Source organism: Phyllostomus hastatus, unplaced genomic scaffold (assembly GCF_019186645.2).
Source record: "Phyllostomus hastatus isolate PE091 unplaced genomic scaffold, TTU_PhHast_1.1 phas_scaffold_129, whole genome shotgun sequence".
Lineage (NCBI taxonomy): Eukaryota > Metazoa > Chordata > Mammalia > Chiroptera > Phyllostomidae > Phyllostomus > Phyllostomus hastatus.
The window spans coordinates 27,213,156-27,233,915 of record NW_025334009.1 but is presented as its reverse complement, the minus strand read 5'-3'; the positions used below and the strand labels follow the sequence as shown (position 1 = coordinate 27,233,915).

The 20,760-nt window shown below is 39.6% G+C and overlaps 1 protein-coding gene across 6 annotated transcripts in view; it reads right to left on the bottom strand.

Annotated features, from left to right (window-relative positions):
- ANKRD28 (ankyrin repeat domain 28) overlaps positions 1–13,446 on the bottom strand; it is a 177,224-nt gene extending 163,778 nt beyond the window's left edge. For all 6 annotated transcript variants that reach the window (XM_045856627.1, XM_045856629.1, XM_045856630.1 and 3 more), the window contains exon 1: positions 13,048–13,446. Coding sequence is in view for 1 of the 6 variants with exons in the window: in XM_045856624.1 (XP_045712580.1) it covers positions 13,048–13,074 (27 nt within the window). In the remaining 5 variants the exon portion in view is untranslated. The remainder of the gene's footprint in view (positions 1–13,047) is intronic.
- Between the last annotated feature and the right edge of the window lie 7,314 nt (positions 13,447–20,760).

The window sequence follows — 20,760 nt, the reverse complement described above, 5'->3', positions numbered from 1 at the left end:
TTGCATAGTGGATAGATTTTGTGGTATGTAAATTATACTCAATAAAGATGGTAAAAAAAAAAACTCAGGCTCAGATTTTAGTTTCTTTGGTCAACATCATACCATAAGACAGCAGCAGAGCTGCCCAGATCTCTCAACCCAAAGTCCTTTCCAATGCATTAGCAGCTACCATTTATCAAATGTCAACTGCATGCCAGGAGTTCTGCATGCCCTCATTTAATTCAACAACTCTTGGTCACAGACACTATCACTTCCTTTTTCTAGGTGAGGAAACTCAAAACCCGAGTGAAATAACTTGTCCAAAGTCACAAAGGTGATAAATTAATGAGCCAGAATTAAAAGCACATGCTCTACCATTTCAAACATTCAATTAAGGGTATCATAATCGTTTCCCACGTCCATGTATGACATCCACTGTAATTTACCTAACATTTTCTTTAGGTCATTTGCTTCTCTTGTCTAATAAAGCCATGGGTAAAAATGGAGCTATAACCTGAAAGGGTAATATTGAAACTAAGAATATGAAGACTGGTGAACCGAAACCTCATTAAATTGTGGTTGGGAGGGCCTGGAGGGGAAGCTCTAAGGCCATATCACTCAGAGTCAATTACCCAAACAGGAAAAGACATACTTTCCATCTCCTGCAGAAAGATGCTTTTCTACTCTACTGCCCCGGCAGGAAGGAGGAGCTTTTCCTTAGACACTCAACCAATGAAAAGCCACTGTACTTTGAACTCCCAGTTTCCACACTGTCCTTGCCACAGTAACAAATGAGGATGTCTGAAAGGTTGCAGCCCCTTAGCTTCACCTACTGAAGTCTCTTGAGTCCATGTATCTTCTGTTTGTATGATTCAAGCTCTCAAAGACATGCTAGTTTCTAACGACCTGCCTATATGTTGGATTTGGCTACTTATTGGATCTATCCAACTAATATACTACACTTACTATTCTAAACTATTCACTGGGTTTCAACTCTAGGGCTCACCCTTGATGCTATAGTTTGCTTTTACATCCCTTAAAAGCCAGGTGTTGTTAACATTCAAGGTCAACTAACTCCACTTCTCTAGCATGTGGCTGTTGTTTGCCTAGCTGTTTATATTTCTCCCAGGACACTCTTCTCCCTCTTGGCATAACCCAGTCTGACACTCAGTAACCTCACACTGCCTAGCATATAAGCTTTCAAAAAGTGAGGGAGCCCTGGCTGGTGTGGCTCAGTGGATTAAGCACCAACCTGTGAATGGAAAAGTCACTGGTTTGATTCTCGGTCAGGGCACATGCCTGGGTTGCAGGCTAGATCCCCAGTTGAGGTGTGCAAGAGGCAACCAATCACACATCGATGTTTCCCTCTCCCTGCTTTTCCTTCTCTCTGAAAAATAAATAAAATCTTAAAAATAAAGAAAGTGAGGAATACCTCTCACCACACAGAGAACTAGCCAATATATAAACTTTGCCCATTTACATCCAATATTTTAAATTCCTGTTTGAATTATCTGATTTTCATCCTAATTAACGTATACTAATAAGACTATAACACTAGCAGACTTCAGCCAAGATGGAGGCGTAGGTTGACACGCTGTGCCTCCTCGCACAACCAAAAGAAGGTCAGCAACAATTTATAAACAAGATAACAACCTGATCTGACAGAAAATTGAACTGTATAGAAGTCAGGCAACCAAGGAATTAAAATATGCACATTCATCCTGACTGATAGGAGGGGAGGAGTTGGGCAGCCGGGCGGAGAGAGGTGACAGCACAAAAAGCAGTGGCACCCGAAGCCTAACGCATCACGGGCGTGTAAGGCATCCCGAGCGTAAGACCGCAGCAGGCGGACCCTGGGCACACAGGTGGCTGGCAGATGCAGCAAGGCAGTGACTGTGAAGCGAGGCACTGAGCGCAAGGCACCTGGCTGTCCCAGCCACATTTATGTGCAGATAAACCAGGCAAAATTGGGCAGTGAGACAGACCGCGCAAGGGTCCCAGCCCGGGGAAAGAGAACCTTGGGAAACTGACTGAAAACACCTGTGGGGGTTGAGGCGCAGGGAGAGATTCCCAGCCTCCTAGAACTACACAAGCCCACCCACACAGGAATTAGCACCAGAAAGGCCCAGTTAGCTTGGGGGAAGCGGTAGAAGGGACTGAAATCCAACCGAAAGAGGAGCAAGTGCCATTGTTTCCTCTCAGACCCCGCCCCCATATAAGTCACAACCCAGCAACTGGGTTGCCCCACCCTGGAGAACACCTAAGTCTCCACCCCTCACTATGCAACAGGCACAAGTGGACCAAAAAGCTCAAACAGAAGTACAAATCAAAGCCCCAGAGCCAATACTTTTAAGTGACCAAGAGATAGTCAACCTATCAGATGCACAGTTCAAAGCACTGGTGATAAGGATGTTCACAGAATTGGTTGAATTTGATAGCAAATTAGATGAAAAAATGAAGGCTACAGTAAGAGAAATGAAGGAAAATGCACAGGGAACCAATAGTGATGGGAAGAAAACTGGGACTCAAATCAATAGAGTGGACCAGAAGGAAGAAAGAAACAACCAAACAGAAAAGAATGGAGAAATAAGAATTCAAAAAAATGAGGAGACGCTTAGGAACCTCCAGGACATCTTTAAATGTTCCAACATCCAAATTATAGGGATACCAGAAGGAGAAGAGGAAGAGCAATGAGTGGAAAAGTTATTTGAACAAATAATAAAGGAGAACTTCCCCATTCTGGCAAAGGAAATAGACTTCTAGGAAGTCCAGGAAGCCCAGAGAGTCCCAAAGAAGTTGGACCCAAGGAGGAACATACTGAGGCACATCATAATTACACTAGCCAAGGTAAAAATGAAGGAGAGAATCCTAGAAGCAGCAAGAGATAAGGGGACAATCACCTACAAAGGAGTTCCCATCAGACTGTCAGCTGATTTGTCAAAAGAGACCTTGCAGGCAAGAAGGGGCTGGAAAGAAGTATTCCAAGTCATGAAAGGCAACATCCATTAAACATCCAAGACTGCTCCATCCAGCAAAGCTTTCATTTAGAATGGAAAGACAGATAAAGTGCTTCTCAGATAAGGTCAAGTTAAAGGAGTTCATCATCACCAAGCCCTTATTTTATGAAATGTTAAAGGGACTTATCTAAGAAAAAGAAGATAAAAAACATGTATAGTAAAGTGACAGCAAACTCACAATTATTAACCACACCTAAAACAAAAACAAAAACAGACTAAACAATCAACTAGAACAGGAACAGAACCATAGAAATGGAGATCACAATGGAGGGTTAGCAACAGGGGAATGGGAGGAGGAGAGAGGGAGAAAGGTACAGAGAATAAGTAGCATAGATGGTAGGTAGAAAATAGACAGGGGGAGGGTGTGAATAGTATGGGAAATGTAGAAGCTAAAGAACTTACGACACATGGACATGAACTAAAGGGGAGGAATGTGGGTGGGAGAGGGTGTGCAGGGTGGAGGGGAGTGAAGGGGGGAATGGGACAACTGTAATAACATAATAAAATATATTAAAAAAAGAATACAACACTAAAGATAATAAGTCCTTTCTTACTTTCACCATTTATAATCCAAAAGTTCCCTCACAAGGAAAAGGGGAAGAGAAAAATGCAATCAATAAGATATTCCTTAAAACAAAACAAAACAAAAAAAACCCTTTAGTTAACTGCAGGGAAAGTTTAATACTATAATCTCCATCAAGGCTAAAAACTGCAGTTCTCCTATAGTATTCGATGTTTTTTCTTGGTGGTAGAGATTAAGAAAAACACAGGCTTAAGCACATACCCTCATGTAACACAAACCTACCAAAAATGTAGTTTTTAGTCTTCTAAAGCAGGGATCCCCAACCCCTGGGTTATGGACCAGTACCAGTCTGTGGCCTGTTAGGAACCGGGCCACACAGCAGGAGGTGAGCTTGAATGTAATGTGCTTGAATCATCCCGAAACCATTCCTCTCACCCCAGTCTGTGGAAAAATTACCTTCTGTGAAACTGGTCCCTGGTGCCAAAAAGGTTGGGGGCCAATGCTCTAAAGGATTTTAAACAGACTATGTATGGCTTTTGCCCACTAAGGATGAGAGAAAACAGTATTACAGGAGGAACGTAAACAAAATCCCATTAAAATAAGGGCCCCAACTCTACTACTGGGTTCAATTAGCCATTTATACACTGATGGATCTCAAAGCACAGGTAAGATAATTGCCCTTATCTAATTCCATTTATCCCATACTAAAAGGCAGAGACCCTGTTTTATATAAAGATGCATACCAGCATCAAGAACCAATAGGTAGTAAACATACAGATGTTTGTTGCTTAAAAAGATAAACATGATGTTAATTATAACCATTTCCAGGAAAATTATACAAAGAAAACACTTTATATATAAGATCTAGAATCAACAGTTGAAGACTAACCTACAAACCAAAGCCAGTGGGTCCCAAAACAGAATTTGCATAACAATCTAAGGAGTTATATTGATGAAAGACAGTGGATGTTCTAAAAGATAAATCCCCAAATTGTGACATAACATAATAGTTTATTTTTATTTCAGGCTTACATGAAGTCTAAAAATCCATGTTAATGATCATCTAAGGGCATGAGGAGGCTGGAGATGACCCAGGCTGACAGACATTCAGCTTTCTTGGACCATCATTTCCAAAGTTGCCTTGGCAGACAATACCAAATCAGCAGGTGAAGGAAAGAGAACATTGTTCAAGAGAAGTTTGTACTGGTCAGGGCTAACGAAACACTCAACACTTCACTGCTTAATTTCTTATGGTCAAATCTCAATCTTACGGCCATCCCCAAATGCAACAGGGGCTGGTAAATAAATATATAAGTGAGTTGGGATCTGAGAGAAAAGGAAACAAGGTTGGTGAAGAGCAAGGCAGTTTTTACCAGAAGTTTTAAAATACAGATTCTGGGGCATTACCCCAGGTGATCCTCATTCAGCTCTAACAGGACCCCCAAAATTTATATTTAAGCTAGCCAGTGACTCTGACACATGCCCAAATTAGGAATTACTGGCTTAGGAAGTAAAGAGCTTGGAGCAGACAGAAAAAAAAATATTTCCATGGAAAAGTTTAAAACAATGTGGGTGGATAAAAAGAAAACTGAAAAGTGATGAAAAAATTGAGCCTTTGTACCTAAGACAACACAGGTGTAATTTAGGAAACTCTTTCCTCCTTGGCCTGTGATAGTCTCTCATGGTTCTCTTCCTAATTCTGGTAGCTTCTTAGGCTTCTTTTCCTCCACTCATTTCATATTCTCCATTGTATTTTCCTTGACCATGAGCTATTCTCATTCCCTGAGTGACCTCATTCACTTCAATTACCACTAAGAACACCTTTCCCTGAGCCCAGCCTCACATTTAACTGCTCACTGTTTACAACACTTCTCCACTTAAATGTCCCACTAAGATCTTAATATTGCCAGAACTGAACCCATCTTACCCTTAAACCAACTCCTCTTTTTGCATGCCCTATCCACCAAGGCCCCCTAGTTAAACCCCTAGGAGTCACTGGTAACTAAAAGCTTTTGTGCTTCAAAAAACACTAAGAAAGTAGAAAGACAATCTATAGAATGGCAGAAAATGTTTGCATATCATATATTTGAGAAGGGACTTGCACCTAAAATATATAAAGAACTCCTACAATTCAGTAATAAAAGGACAAGTAGCCCAATTAAAAAATGGACAAAGGATCTGCTAAAAAGATTCGACATCATTAGCCATCAGGAAAATGCAATCAAAACCACAAGGTGATATCACTTCATACACATTAGGATGACTATAATAAAATGTTTTACAAAGACACGTAATAATAAGTGTTATTGAGAACATGGGGACGTGGGAACTCTCATACACTGCTGGTGGGAATGCAAAATGGTGCAGTTGCTGTGAAAAACAAACTAGCAGTCCCTTGAAAGGCTAAATACCGAATTACCATATAACCCACCTAGACCACTTCTAAGTATATATCCAATAGAAATGAGAACTTATTGCCACACAACTTTGACACAAATGTTCAAAGCAGCATTATTCACACTAGCCCCAAAGTGGAGACAGCCCAAATATACAACTGTTGCGTGAAAAAATAAAATGTGGAATGATAAAATATGAAATCATATCAGCAATAAAAATAGTGATACATGCTACAATATAATGAGCCTTCAAAACATGCTAAGTGAACTAGGCAAATATATAGAGACAGAAGGCAAATTAGTAGTTGTCTAGGGCTAAAGAGGAAGTGACAGGTTTGGGTTAAGAGGTTTCTTTTTGGAATGTTAACATATTCCAAAATTGATTGTGGTGATATTTATACAGCTCTGTATATATACTAAAAAATCACTGAACTGTACAATTTAAATTGGTATCAGAATTATATCTCAGTAATGCTGTTTTAAAAAGAAAAAGCTACCAAACTGATGCAAGAGAAAAAGCTGCCTCTCCAGACTAATTTATACTTTCTATTATAAGATAAAAAGTTTGTGGGGGGAGAGGGGGTTTGGGTACCTCAGATAATAGAAAATAAAGATAAAAGTAGTACTACTCAATGGTAATAACTCATTTAAGTTTCTGGAACAGATATTTATTTCAGAAGTAACTGCTTCCTGATTTTTCTTTTTAAATATATTAATTGTCCTTTGCTACATATTATCTGTGGCCTTATAACCTTAAGAGTAGAAAAGATACATCTTTAGGTTTAAAATAAATAAATTTAAATGGTAAACCATCACTAAGAATCTGAACTTAAATTTACTAGGCAAAAATGAACTTTTCACTAAAGTTGTAGAGGCAACAATCCTATCTAGACTTTGGTTTGTATGTCAATCAGTATACATACAGAGAATGCTGGTAACTTTTTAAAAAAATCAGTATCATACAAGGCAGGTGGATGAATCATCATCTAATAGTATAAGAACTGGAGTTGGGGAGTAAGAATGGAAATTAAACCTAAAGTACTTAAGAACTTTAATCATTGTATACAATGTACTCTAACACATTAAAACATTATTGGTTTAAATAACTGGAGATTTCATTTATTCTGCTTTAAATCAGAAGTATTATCATGCGATTGGTTTGATATGAACTGTCCACGAGATGCACTACCCAGAACAAAAAGACTAAATCCTAAACTACCAGGCAAAGAACATTTTCCAGGAACATCTCACTCCAGCCCAGGTAGAGTGCATTCACTGAATATAAATTTTACATTAGACTAAAAAAATTAAAGTGAAATAATATAAAATCCTGGGAAATCTAATGTGGCCCAAATCTAACTACCTTGATTACCTGCTCTTTTTTTTTTCACTACCATAACCAATGTTTGACTGAATTTCATGTTTAATTTACCCTAATGGAACTATAAAACAAAAAACTGTCAACTGTCATGTGAATATAAGACACTCTCAATTGTACAAACAAGTGAACCATTAATATAACTAGAAGGATCCTTTAAAGATGTATCTATTCATTTCCATCCAAACTTTTGCTTTGTACTTAATATACTCAGTTTGTACTAAAATGTTTTACATATGTTCTGAATTACAACAGTAGCCACCTAACTGATCTTGGTTGTCCCTGTTTTAGAATCTGTTCTTCTAAAACCTATATAGTTATTAAACTTTTGGGTGATACAGGGCCCTCTGAAAAATCTAATAAAAGTTATAAACCTTTTTGAGAAAAATACATATATGTACATTCTTCCTGAAGCCTTTCAAAGAACCTAGGTTAAGAAAGCCCAGCTATGACTTCCCATCACCTACCAATCAAGGCCAAAGTTCTTAGCTCTGCGTTTAAAGTTCTTCATAATGTAGTCACTGTTAATTTAGTTAATCTATCTTCTGTCCTTTCCAACTACACACACTAATCAGGTCCACTATCCCACCACAGATACATCATCCTCTTTTTCTGGCCTGCCTTCATAGTTCCCCCTTGCTGCTTTTCTGCACAACTGTTGTTTTCAACAAATCTTTCCTATGAACATAAACCACCTCCCTTGCTATGAAGGGTTTCGCAGATCTGCAAACCTTCGTGAATACTGAAGCATGTTATCTGTAGCTCAAGGAGCTCTCCACATTCTACACTGTACTGTACAAGGTCTCAAAAAATATATGTATCAGGAAACATAGGACACATATTTTTTAACTATTTTACATTTCCAAATAAAATGCTCCCAATGTTTTTCTTCAACCTCTATAAACATTTTCATGTGAAGTGTCTCAGTCTCTGTGCATTTATGTGAGTCTTTTCTCCTTTTCTACACAGTAAGATTCTTAAGGGCAGACAGATAGTTACCTACTGTACTCTTGCGTCTCCTACAGTCTCCAACACAGAGCAAGGGGACACTCAATAAAGAATATCTGAATACCTGGGCATCAGGTTCTTCTTAGGCATTTCATATATTCTGCATCCCCAGTCACAAGATTTTTCAAGGATCACCTTTTTTTCCTACTCAAAGTCAAATAATGTTCTGCCCTTAGTGAATATTTAATCAGGAGAGAACTTGCTAACTATCAAAGATAGTGGTTAAGTTATTCTTATCCACCCAGCATCTACTAACTGACATACGCCAACCCTGTTTAAAAAATATCAAGAATCCTTACCTATTGACCATTAACCCAGAAGGGAGCACAAAAACAGTTCAACTATAAAAGCTATTATCCTTTAGCACTACTGCAAAGTTTAATTCCAGTTATAAAACAAACTCAGAAAATAAAAACAAATGTCCCAGGTTATATATATGTACACTATAGGCAGCAGTAACACAACATAAAAGTGGTTTTTAGAAACATGATACAAGTTTATATGACCAAGTAATTCATGTTACAACATGGTGACCCTTAAAAATACTATGCTAAGTGAAATAAGTCTTTATCCACTGAAGACCAAATATTGTATAAGTCTATATATATGAAATATCCAGAATAGGCAAATTCACAGATACTGAAAGTAGCTTAGTGGCTACTTAGTGGCTTCCAGGGGACAGGGGGAAAAGAAAATAAGGAGTGGCTGTTATGGCCTTTTACAGTGATTAAAATGTTCTGGAATTAGATAGTGGTAATGGTTGCACAAGTTTGTGAATATACTAAAAGCTGAATTGCACACTTTTTAAAAGAGTAAATTGTATGGTATGTAAATTATCTCAATTTTTAGAAGTTTATGACAATTTGGGCTATTGTATCTCAAAGGAAACTATTTAAAAATTAAAAAAAACACATTATTTACTTTTAGAGAGAAAGGAAGGGAGGGAGGAAGAGTGGGAAAGAAACATCAAAGTGTGGTTCTACTCATATGCCCCTCACTGAGGGCCTGGCCCACAACCCAGGCATGTGCCCTCACTAGGAATCAAAGTGGCAACCCTTTGGTTCAAAGGCTGGTGCTCAATCCACTGAGCCACACTAGCCAGGGCTCAAAGAAAACTATTTTTTTAATAGGAATCTTAACTTTGTAGGTTTTTTTCCTCAAGCTGATCTAAACTAACTATTACAAACTGTTGTTCTACTACCCCTTTTGAAAACCACAGCTTTAAATTTTTGTCAATGGAAACTACCAACTTGTCACCATTTATAAATAGATTTTTCATAAGGATCTTGAACTCTGGCTTCCAAAACAAAACAGGATTCCTAAAAATACTAGGCACACCTATACAGTAACAATGGCCCAGAGCTGAGCAGCAACTAACATACCTGCTCCTATTTGCCATGTCCTCCATCATTCCTTATTGTTTTCCAGATACTTATTCCCAAGTCAGTTGCCATTTAGCTTTCCAGTTGTATGTTATCCCTGATCTAAACAAAGACCACCTACCTTTCTTAATAGGTTATACTATGAATTACTACTGATAAAATATAATCATGAAACTAGTCAAAGGGTACAAATTTCCAGCTATAAGATAAGTAAGTTCTGGAGATCTAATGTACAGCACTGTGACCATAAATAACAACACTTAAATGTTATCTCCACACATAAAAAAGTGGTAATTTTGTGAGGGAACACAGGTGTTAACTAATCCTATTGTGTTAACCATTTCACAATATGTACAAGTATCAAAGGATCATGTTGGATACCTTAAACTTATTATGTCACAAACATACATGCCAATAATATCTCAATGTGGCTGGAAAACATTAAAATTAAAACATTTTCTAAATGTAGTCACACATGATTACATTTTTATTAGACACATAAGATAAAAATCTTGGAAGTGACACCTACTGAATAAAACTCTGCAAGTGTTACCAAGTCATGCTATATAAACTCTTTAATAAGAAAAAAGAAATCAAGGGAAGAACTTTATGTTCCTACTACAAACAGAAAACAAATTATTTCATTTCACTTACAATTAAAATTATTTTATTTACTAAAAGAATATATAGTACAGCAGTAACTTTTTATCCCCATATTAGGTGTTGGCACAAAATGAGTGATATTATCTCAATCAGATCCTTGACTGGCTATAAAAACAAACTGCTTTATTTACTCACAAATTTTATGCTTAAGCCATCTAGAACACTGCTCCTTATGTGCATAAAGAAAACTAACCCCTACCAATTTATAGCTTCTATGTACTAAATTGTATGTGTAAAGCTAAAAGAAAATAATATACAAGGTAAATATGGAAATACTGAAACACAGAAAAGATCTACTTTCTAACTCAAGTATAAATGAGGATTGAGCCAAATGCTGTATCAAGTACTTTCCAGCTTTACAATTCTGAGTACTAATCCAGATCTCCTTTCCTCCAAATAAAATAATTCATCTAGCTGAACTACTATTCATGTAGATGGGAAATGTCAGAATAGTATTTGTGCCCTGGCTGGTATAGTGCAGTGGACTGAGCACAGGCCTTCAAACCAAAGGGGTCGCCAGTTCTATTCCCAGTCAGGGCACATGCCTGGGTTGCCTGCCAGGTCCCCAGCAGGGGGCACCGAGAAAGGCAACTACACACTGATGTTTCTCTCCCTCTCTTTCTCCTTCCCTTCCCCTCTAAAAAAATAAAATCTTTTTAAAAAAGTATTTGTATTCCATTTTACTTTTACCATCACTTCTAATAGCTAATAAAATATCAATATATAAGATGACTTTTAAAAGCTATTCCTTTTAAATTAGGAAAAAACAAACTCATTTCTCAAAGTCTCCCAAAAGAGACCAGATGAGCCAATTAGTGGATGTAAACTTCAATGTTTGTTCCCCTCTGAGCTGTGTGCCACTTCATTAGCTTGTCCAAGTATTCTCAAGTTTATATATGACATTTTATACACCATCATCACCACTGAGTATTAATAGATACATGCAAGTATTAAACATGTACAACTATTACATAAACCTGAAACAGCATCAAAATTGCTTCATAATTGCAATTTCTAAATACACAAATGCAATGGTGCAATTGGATTTTATGTCCGACTGAAAACACAATCCTGTTTCGGTTTAAAACTGATGGTGAATAAAATGAGATGCTCTCCTAAGAGTTCACCAAATTTCTCATGCAAACTTTTTCACTATTTCAACTATAATTTATGGAAGCACAGAGTGCCAGTGGAGAACCGAGATCTTGAGTTTCACACCATTCAGAGTATAATGTGAGTCAACTGTACAGGAATTAGCAGGAATGGGTTTATGCTTTAACTGTGCTTCACCTGTTATTCTTTAAGAGTGCTGTCCCACAGAACTTTCTAACGATGTAAATCAGAAATTCTGTATCCGTGCAGTCCAATACCATAGCCACTCCTCATATGTGGCTAATTGAGCACTTGAAATGCTGCTAGCAGAACCAAGGGACTCAGTTTTTATTTTATTTTAATAAATTTAAATTTAAGTTGCCACATGTGGTTAGTGGTTATCATATTGAACAATACAGTTGCATAATTTGAAATACAATGTATAAACTTGGCTAAACAGTTGAGTTCATCAAAGTATCATTTCCTGATGATGTTAATACTACCAGTAAAACCTTCCTGATACCAAATAATTCAGTCATCAGCCTAAGCATAAAAAAATTCACTTATGATAGCCTAAATATAAAATAACATTCACTTGTTAGAGAATTCACAATACTACTTACATTCAGAATTTAAAGTACAATATTCACAGAGACTATTAAAAATACATCTCAACTTTTCCCTATTGTTTTTGCAAAAGGGATAAAAACTTTCAGAATAGTTTCCCAATGTATGCAAGTTACATACCCCTAGAATTTATTCAAAATCTTCTGTTTAGAAAAACAAGCGGTAAAAATAAATCTTCAGCACTAGTAAGTCCATCGCGACTCCTTAAAGCACATGTTAATTTCCCTTTTCCTTAATGGAGAAATACAAATGTTTGGAAACCTCTGTATTGCCTGAAAGCCCTGTTACCCATCTTTCCATGTATTCAGGTGTACAAGTCGATCTTAAATAGGCACGATTTCGTTGCTAGACACAAAGTTATCTTTTTGTCCATGACAGCACTACTCTTTTCCGCACTTGAGGTATTCTTTAACCAGCTCTTCCCAAGTCAAGAAAGTAACCAAGATGGTGCACAGATGTCAAAAGAAAATAAGTCTGGGAACTTGCACGTTAAATAGCTAGTCCCTAGGCAAAATCAACCGCCTTTAACCCGGAGAGAATGAGCCTTGAACTACCCGATGAAGCAAACAGGAGAGTAAGGTCGTGACCCTAGGTCACAGCCGCCAGCACCGCTCCCGCCCAGCAGCAGGAAGCCACCTGTTAGGCCCGAGCCTCACCTGGCCGGACAGAAAGGCGCAAAACCGGCAGCGCGTCGGACGCGGACGCCTAAGCTGCGAGCGTGGGACCCGCCCCTCTCGCGGCCGCGGCGGCGGCGAGCCCCCCAGCAGCACGTGAGCTCCTACCCGACTGGGTTTCGCTGACAGGCGGGTCGCTTGCGGCCCCCAGCCCGGCCGCTCCACGCAGTCGCCGGGACGGCACCCAGCCTCCCTCGCAGGCACTCCGCCGAGAGGGCGCCCCGGCGGCCCACACTGCTGGCCCGCCCGCCACCCCCCCTTCCTTCCTCCCCGGTCGGCGCGATCCCGCCTCGCCGCCCCTCACCTACCTGGTCACGGAGTTTGAGGAACGCCATGTCGGCCGCCTCCGCCGCCGCCCCGGCCCACCGTTCCCGCCCCAGTAGCCTCGGCCGCTACCCGGGGCCAGCGGGTCGGCGGCCGGCTGCACTCTCGGGTCCGCGGGCAGGGGGCGGCACCGCCTCCCGAGCCACCCGCCGCCGCCACCGGGAGGTGAGAAGCCCGGCCGGTCCCGCCTCCTCCTTTGAGGACTCCCCGCCCTCTTCCTTCCTTTCTTTCTCTTTCCCTCAGCTGCCTGCCCACGCAGCCGCCGCCTCCTCACGCCCCCTTCCCGAAATACCCTAGCAGCCCCCGCGCCCCGCCGTTCCAGCCCGCGGTAGCGGCGGCATCCAAACTCCACTCCACAATATTACCACCACCGCCCGCCGCGATTGGCGGCCGCGCGGGGGAGAGGCCAGAGTAAGCGGAGCGCCCATTGGCCACGCCATCGCGCTCGCTGAGTGCCACCCCCCTCTGCCTCAGGAGGGGGAGGGGGCGGGGAGGAGGAAACCGCGAGGGGTGGGCGCGGAGCTGGGGCGCTAGCGGGCGGTGGAGTAGGGCGGGGAGCGGAGCCGGGGGAGGGGCGGCCAGGTGCTCCTAGGCGCGCGCCCGGGGCGCGGTGGGCGGAGCCCGGGGCTGAAGGTGCGGGTTACCCGGAAGGCGGGGGGGGGGGGGGGCTGGTAGCTCCGGGTTTGCACGTGGAGGTAGAGTGCAGAAGCTCACCAAAGCCAGGGAAGGTTGAAGGAACGGGGTGGAAGGCCAGAAGGCGTGTGAGCGATGGGCACCTGGAGACTGCAGCCTTCCTGGAGCCGGCTAGAGGAGTGGGGCAAACCGGGCTCTACAGGGAGAGAGTGAAAATGCGCCCCTGGGTTGGGAGAAGATGAAAGAGCCCAAGAGTGGGCTGAGAGGTGGTGACCGAGAGGCTGCTGCCCTGCCAGGGGCAGCGGGCAGGGCCAAAAGGAACGGGGGAAGGGAAGGATGAACTAGCCGGATCTTGCACGTTGAAGAACGAGTTCCTTCACCGCCACACTCCTCGAACTGGGGAGGTTGGAGGATGTGCGGGGAGGTGAGAGGTGACACCAGGAGGTTGTTCCCTTCTCGGGGGCAGCAGCCGGGGGTAGGTGGCCGACGTTGGAACTCCGGCGGAAAGCGGCATCGTTGCTGTGGACGCCCTGAGCCTTTTTCTACCCGCTGTCCCAGTCTGAAGCAAGGCTGTGGTTCTCTTCAATGTACCCCTGCCAGGCTTGATTTTTTTCCCCCTCTTTCGGATCTGAAAGGTTTTGCCTTCCACGCGAGGGAAATCAATTAAAAAAAATGTGCTGGGTTTCCAATAAATAGCATCTTTGGATGAAGAAGAGGAATGACTCCCTCACCCTGCTACATACACCCCACGCCACCCCGCAGCTCTGAAACGGCTTTTCTTTCTTAGGCAGCCGCACACTGTTACCATTCCAGGCTTGTGTGGGAGAAGACTGTTGTGCGCCTGTGTCTGTCCGCCTGGGTGGCTCCAGACCCTGGTTAATAAAAGGTACAGATGGTGAGGACACAAATGTGTGACGTCAGGCTTGGTTTTAAAAAGTCCCCTGTTCCCTACATCGATTGTGTCTCTTGGGATAGACTATTCAGAGGATCGATTTGCGTCTAATGGCAGTCATGAGAAAGGGGGACCTGTGCCAGGACTGTCAGTATATTGAACGCTGTACTTACAACAAAAAGCTTATCTTTTAGCCCTACAAAAAATGAAAATATTAAAGTGCATAATGAAACATATAGAAACAATTTCTTATCTAAAAATTACATTTCTCATCCTAAATTGTGTTTTTGACTTAAAATGGAGGGATTATCATAACTGGGAGGTAACAATCAGGATGGTATTTAAAAAGAAGTCCAACTGCTCTCGTTTCACAATTTTGGTACATCACTTTCTCTTTATTTCATCAATCGCAGCAGACAAAATAGGGATACTATTTGCCCCTTGGCCTTTGTAACAATTTAGTGAGGGTAACTGAGTTAATGTGAGAGCATTTCAGTTCTCCAAAACAAAAGTGTTATGATAATACTATAGCACTTTGTGTTTGCAAGTTTCCTTTGTAAAAATTTGTCGTGTGCTAGAGCCAATACCGAGTTCTCTTAGTCAAGGAGTTTAAGAATGTACCCTCATTCATACATGAGCCTGGTAAGCACTGTGGATGCCTAGGCAGGAATTAATACATCCCTCTCCCCCCTGTCCCACCCCCAGTAATCTCTCTTCTTAGGGTAATGTTCTAGAATGTTAAAGCAAAACAGAAACTTGATTAGGAACATAGTGAAAATTAACTTTTGGGAAAACACAAGTGCATTTGAGAGTATGACTTTAAATTGTGGAGTATGCATTTTAACAGGTTTTATGATGAGCTAATGAAACTTTTTAGAGCTCTTCTGAAATTTTCTAAATAATAATAATCAATGAAAATGTTTTATAATGCACCATCTCTGAAAACCTTGCCAGTAGTAGTCCCTGAAGTCTCCTGATAGAGAATGCTTAATACTTAGCCTGGTTCTCACACCTCTCTACTCTAAACACCATTTAACTTGCATCTTAAATTCACCATGTATAAAAACTAAGCTTAACATTACCTGGATGGTTCATCTCACCAAAGCAAATAAGACAAATCTGAAAGGCTGTGTGAACTCTGCAGGATCTTTCAAATGTGATGATATTATTTAAACAGCTACTTTTCCATAGCTGGAGAAGGGGTAACAACCATTTTGAAATATAGGAACAAGGATTCTGTATAATTAAGCAATAAAATGAAGTAAGATTCATTTTCAAATTCTGATACTTTAAAATCTTTATTATAAGTATTTCTGCCTATTATAAAATATTCAAATATTAAAGGAATCTGTAGCATTGAAAAGTCTCCTATCATCAAAGCCAATAAGGCCAGGAACTTGAATGGTGTTAGTAATCTCTTTTTCATCCTTATTTGCCCTCCCCCTTTTCTAAATGTCGCTTTCATTCTCCCTTACTACAGCCAGCAGCTCTACTCACATTGTTAGTACTCTGCAATCATAAAGGAAATGTCAAATTCTAAAAGTCTCAAGGACTGATCAGTTGGACTAGGCTCATGTGCTCATGCCTTAGTCAGTCACAGTCACCCAGGAACTGATGATAGCTGCCATTCAGAATTAATGTCTAAATGGTGGGAGGAAAGATGTCACACAGATGACCACCAGGGAAGTTGCTGTGAACGAGGGCAGCACTCCAAATTTCGGTTACTGTGCTACTGTGCTGTGTACTTGTCAGCACCTCATATACTTACCTCTAAGTTTATTCAATAATCTCAGTAAGCTCCTTGTATATGGAAACCGGGGCCAAAGAAGTTGGGGGCTTATAGTTACCCAACTAAACAATAGCAGAATCTGGAGGCATGAGGACCTTGAAAGCCTGAAGAGTAGCTTGTGTGGTGAGAAATATACAACTATTGATGACTTTCGAGTAAGATAATCCCTATATTATAAAAATTATTTTTATGAAGAGCCTGAAATACATAGATATGCATATACTAAACTGCCAAAGCAGCAAAGATAAGTTCAGAAACCTGGAGGATAGAATTAGAAGACCCAATATACATGCAAAAGTGTTCCCGGAGGAGAGAAAATTGAGTGTGAAGCGAAAGCAATATCCATAAAGATGATATGTGAGAATTTTTTGAACTTGAAAAAGAACATGAGTTATCAGATGAAAGGAAGATGCTAAGGCTCAAGCAGAATAATTTTTTTAAATTGAGACCTGTACATAGTAGTGACATGCAGAATACCAAACACCATAAGGAAATGTTAAAAGTGACCACTAAGAAAAGTCAAATTATCCTAAAAGAAATGACAGTCATCCTGTCAGCAGATATATCAGCAACAATAGTTTATAGAAAACAATGGAAATATCTTCAAAGTATTGGGAGTCCATAACTGAGAAACTAAAATTCTATACCTAGCTAAACCATCTTTCCAAAAGAAGGACAAAATAGACACATTTTCAAAAGTTAGAACTTACAAGTGCTCAGAGAAAGAAATACTGAAGAATATACTCTTAAGAAAAAAAGCTGAATGACTAGACTGCTTTTATTCAGAAGTGAGATATTCTTTAATTTTAGACCCTGACAAGTTATTTTATTGGTTAAGGTTTGTTGCAAACAACAGAATACAAGCAAGAATTTCTTAAATTGATACTCAATAGCTCCCAGACTTATTGGGAGAGCTGGAAAAAAAAAAAAACCCAGCTTGGGCTAAGCTTCTAGAAAAAATGCCCTAAATCATGCAGTGGAACTAGGATGATAAACTGCTGCTGCTCCCATCAAGCACCAAATGCCAGGAGCTCAACTTTTCCTCATCTGCTTCTGCTGTCAACATCAATGCCAATTCTGTCAGAAACTTGACCTTTCAACCGCTGCCACCTCCACAAACTGAAAGCCTTTGCCTCTACCTGTACCAGGAAATTGGAAGCTGTGTGCAGAGCTTACAGCCTCATGTATCCACAGATGGTTCTTGCTAGCAGAGCCTATGTCATAGGCCCACATCCTAGCTGCAAGGGAGGCAGAGAATTTGAGTTCTGAATTCAATTTTATATTGGAGATGAGGGATCTGTAACTAGGGAATTATTCCAAATATAAAGGCTATTTAAAACATTATGACATAAAAAAGATGAAATATTGCTATTTGTGACAACATGGATAGATCTTGAGGGTATTACATGAAGTGAAATAAGTCAAATAAAAAAGGACAAAAACCTTATGATTTCACTCATGTGGAATATAAAACAAAGAGTAACAAATGAACAAAACAAAAACAAACTCATAGGTACAACAGAATGGTAGTTACCGGAGGGGAATGGGGAGGAGGAGGTGAAGTGGGTAAAGGGGTCAAATGTATGGTAAAGGAAGGAAACTAGACTTTGGGTGGTGAGAGTGAAATAGAGTACACAGGTGTCATAATGTATACCTGAAAATTATATAATGTTATTAAGCAATGTCACCCCAATAAATGAAATAGTGAAAAAGATCTTGAATATGACAGCTAAGATTTTAAGGCAAGAAGGACTGATGGAGATAAATAGGTGATATGTAGTAATTATAAAAAGAAATATTCACCAAGAAGATAAACAGTCATGATACAATCATGTACTTGTGTACATTTAACCATGTAAAGCAAAATTTGAAGGAACTACATAAAGAAATTGGCAAATGCAACATCAAAAACTAGTAGACAAGCAGACAGAAGGTTAGAATACCATAAAATTAATAATCTTGATATGTGAGATAATATATATGTACACACACATTCAAACATAACCGACAGTATAAAATAGTCCACATGACTCCTCCAACACACCAAGTGCAGCTGTTTCACAAGTGAGTCTCACCCAACATAGAAGAGAAAACATGCCTATTGTTAACACAAACTATGAAGCTAAAAAAGTGTATGAGCAATGTTCCTGATGCACAAGGTGCTTTTCAGACACCTTGTCTTCCAAACCAACCCTCCAACATACCCCGTTTTTTGACAAGTGCATGTATTTCAACAACAGCCATTCATACCCATTTCACTTAGTTAAAAGCTTTTCAAAAAGGGTATCTGCCTAATGCTTCTAGAATCTTTCTGCTGGTGACAGCTCTTCTGTAGTGGAAATACATGAAAAATGCATATAATCTGCATAATATAAAAGTATACAACAATTGCCCAGGCTGGGTAGCTCAGTTGTTTGAGCATTGTCCAATATGCCAGGGTTGTGAGTTCAGTCCCCAGTCAAGACACATACAAGAATCAACCAACGAATGCATAAATAAATGGAATGGCAAGTTGATATGTCTGTTTCTCCCGTCCTCTCTCTAAAATCAATAAAGTAAAAAAAATTGACTACAACAATAATATGCATAGTATGATATAAACTGTAAAGAAAAAGGCAGACACCTAAATAGAAAAAAAATTTAAAGACTGCAAGGAGACATACCACAATATTAAATAAAGTTATGTTCAAATGAGAGAAGCATAGGTCATTTTTCCTTTTTTGATATTTTGCCTATTTTATTTACTAAGAAACCGTTAAGTAGTTTACAGATACATTTGTGCTTTATGCTTCTATTACTTCATTAGAATAAACACATGAGACATATAGAAAACCACCAAAATGGCCAAAAAATTCTGTATCAATAAGTACACTAAATTTTATTAAATACCCTACTCAAAAAGCAGATGTCAAAATGAGTAAAATAGCAAGACTAGACTCTGTCACAGCAAGTGTGCTATTCTTTGTTTTCTGAAAGAGTTTATGCAAGGTTGGTATCCTTTATTCTTTAAATATTTCTTCTTGAGTCAGTTTTGATCATGTGTATACTTCTGGAAATTTGTCCATTTCATCTAAATTGTTTAATTTGTTGGTATGATAATATTCCTTTATAATCCCTTTGATTTCTGTAGGGATGGTATCCTTTCTTTCCTGGTTTTGGTAATAAGTACATTTCTCTGGTTTTTCATCAATCTAGTTAAGGGTTTGTCAATTTTGTTCCTTTCAAAGACCCAACTTTAAAAAAATCTTTCTATTGTTTTCCTGCTATAATATTTATTATTTCACTCTTTTGCTTGCTTTGGGCTTAGCTTGCTCTTTGTTTTCTAGTTTCTTAAGGTAAAAGCTTAAGTTTTGGGGGTTTTTTATGATTCTGGTTCTATTCTGCTTGTTCATTTATTTTGTTTTTTAGATTCAATTGTTCATAGGTATGTACTTATTGCCATTTTATTCATATTTGTAATCTTTTTCTTAAATAAGTCTCTTTAACATTCCGTATAATACTGGTTTGGCGGTGATGAACTTTAGCTTTTTCTTGTATGGGAAGCTCATTATCTGTCCTTTGGGTCTAAATGATAGCTTTGCTGGGTAGAGTAATCTTGGTTGTAGGTCCTTGCTTTTCATCACTTTCAAGATTTCTTGCCAATCCCTTCTGGCCTGCAAAGTTTCTTTTGAGAAATCAGCTGGTAGTCTTATGGGAGCCCCTTTGTAGGTAACTAACTTCTTTTCTCTTGAAGGTTTTAAGATTCTCTCTTTGTCTTTAACCTTTGGCATTTTAAGTATGATATGTCTTGGTGTGGCCCTCTTTGGATTCATCTTCTTTGGGACTCTCTGTGCTTCCTGGACTTTTACATCTATTTCCTTCACCAAGTTAGGGACATTTTGTGTCATTATATTTTCAAATAGGTCTTCAGTTTCTTGTTTTTTCTCTCTCCCTCTTCTGGCACCCCCATCATGCAAATGTTGCATTTGAAGTTGTCCCAGAGGCTTCTTACACTATCTTCATTTTTTTTAATTCTTTTTTCTTCTTGCTGTTCTTATTGGGTGTTTTGGTTCCTTATATCCCAAACCACTGATTTGATTCTCAGCTTTATCCACTCTGCTATTGATTCCCTGTAAATTATTCTTTATTTCAATTAGTGTATCCTTCATTTCTACACTTGATCTTAGCCAGAAGGCCGAGAAGCAATGTATCCTTCATTTCTGACCAGATCTTTTCTATGCTGTTGAGATCCTCACTAAGTTTATTGAGCATCTTTATAACCAGTGTTTTGAACTCTGCATTAGTAGATTGCTTGTCTCCATTTCATTTCATTCTTTTTCTGGAGTTTTGTTCTGTTCTTTCATTTGGGTCATGTTTCTTTTTTTGGCATCCTCCCTGTGTTTG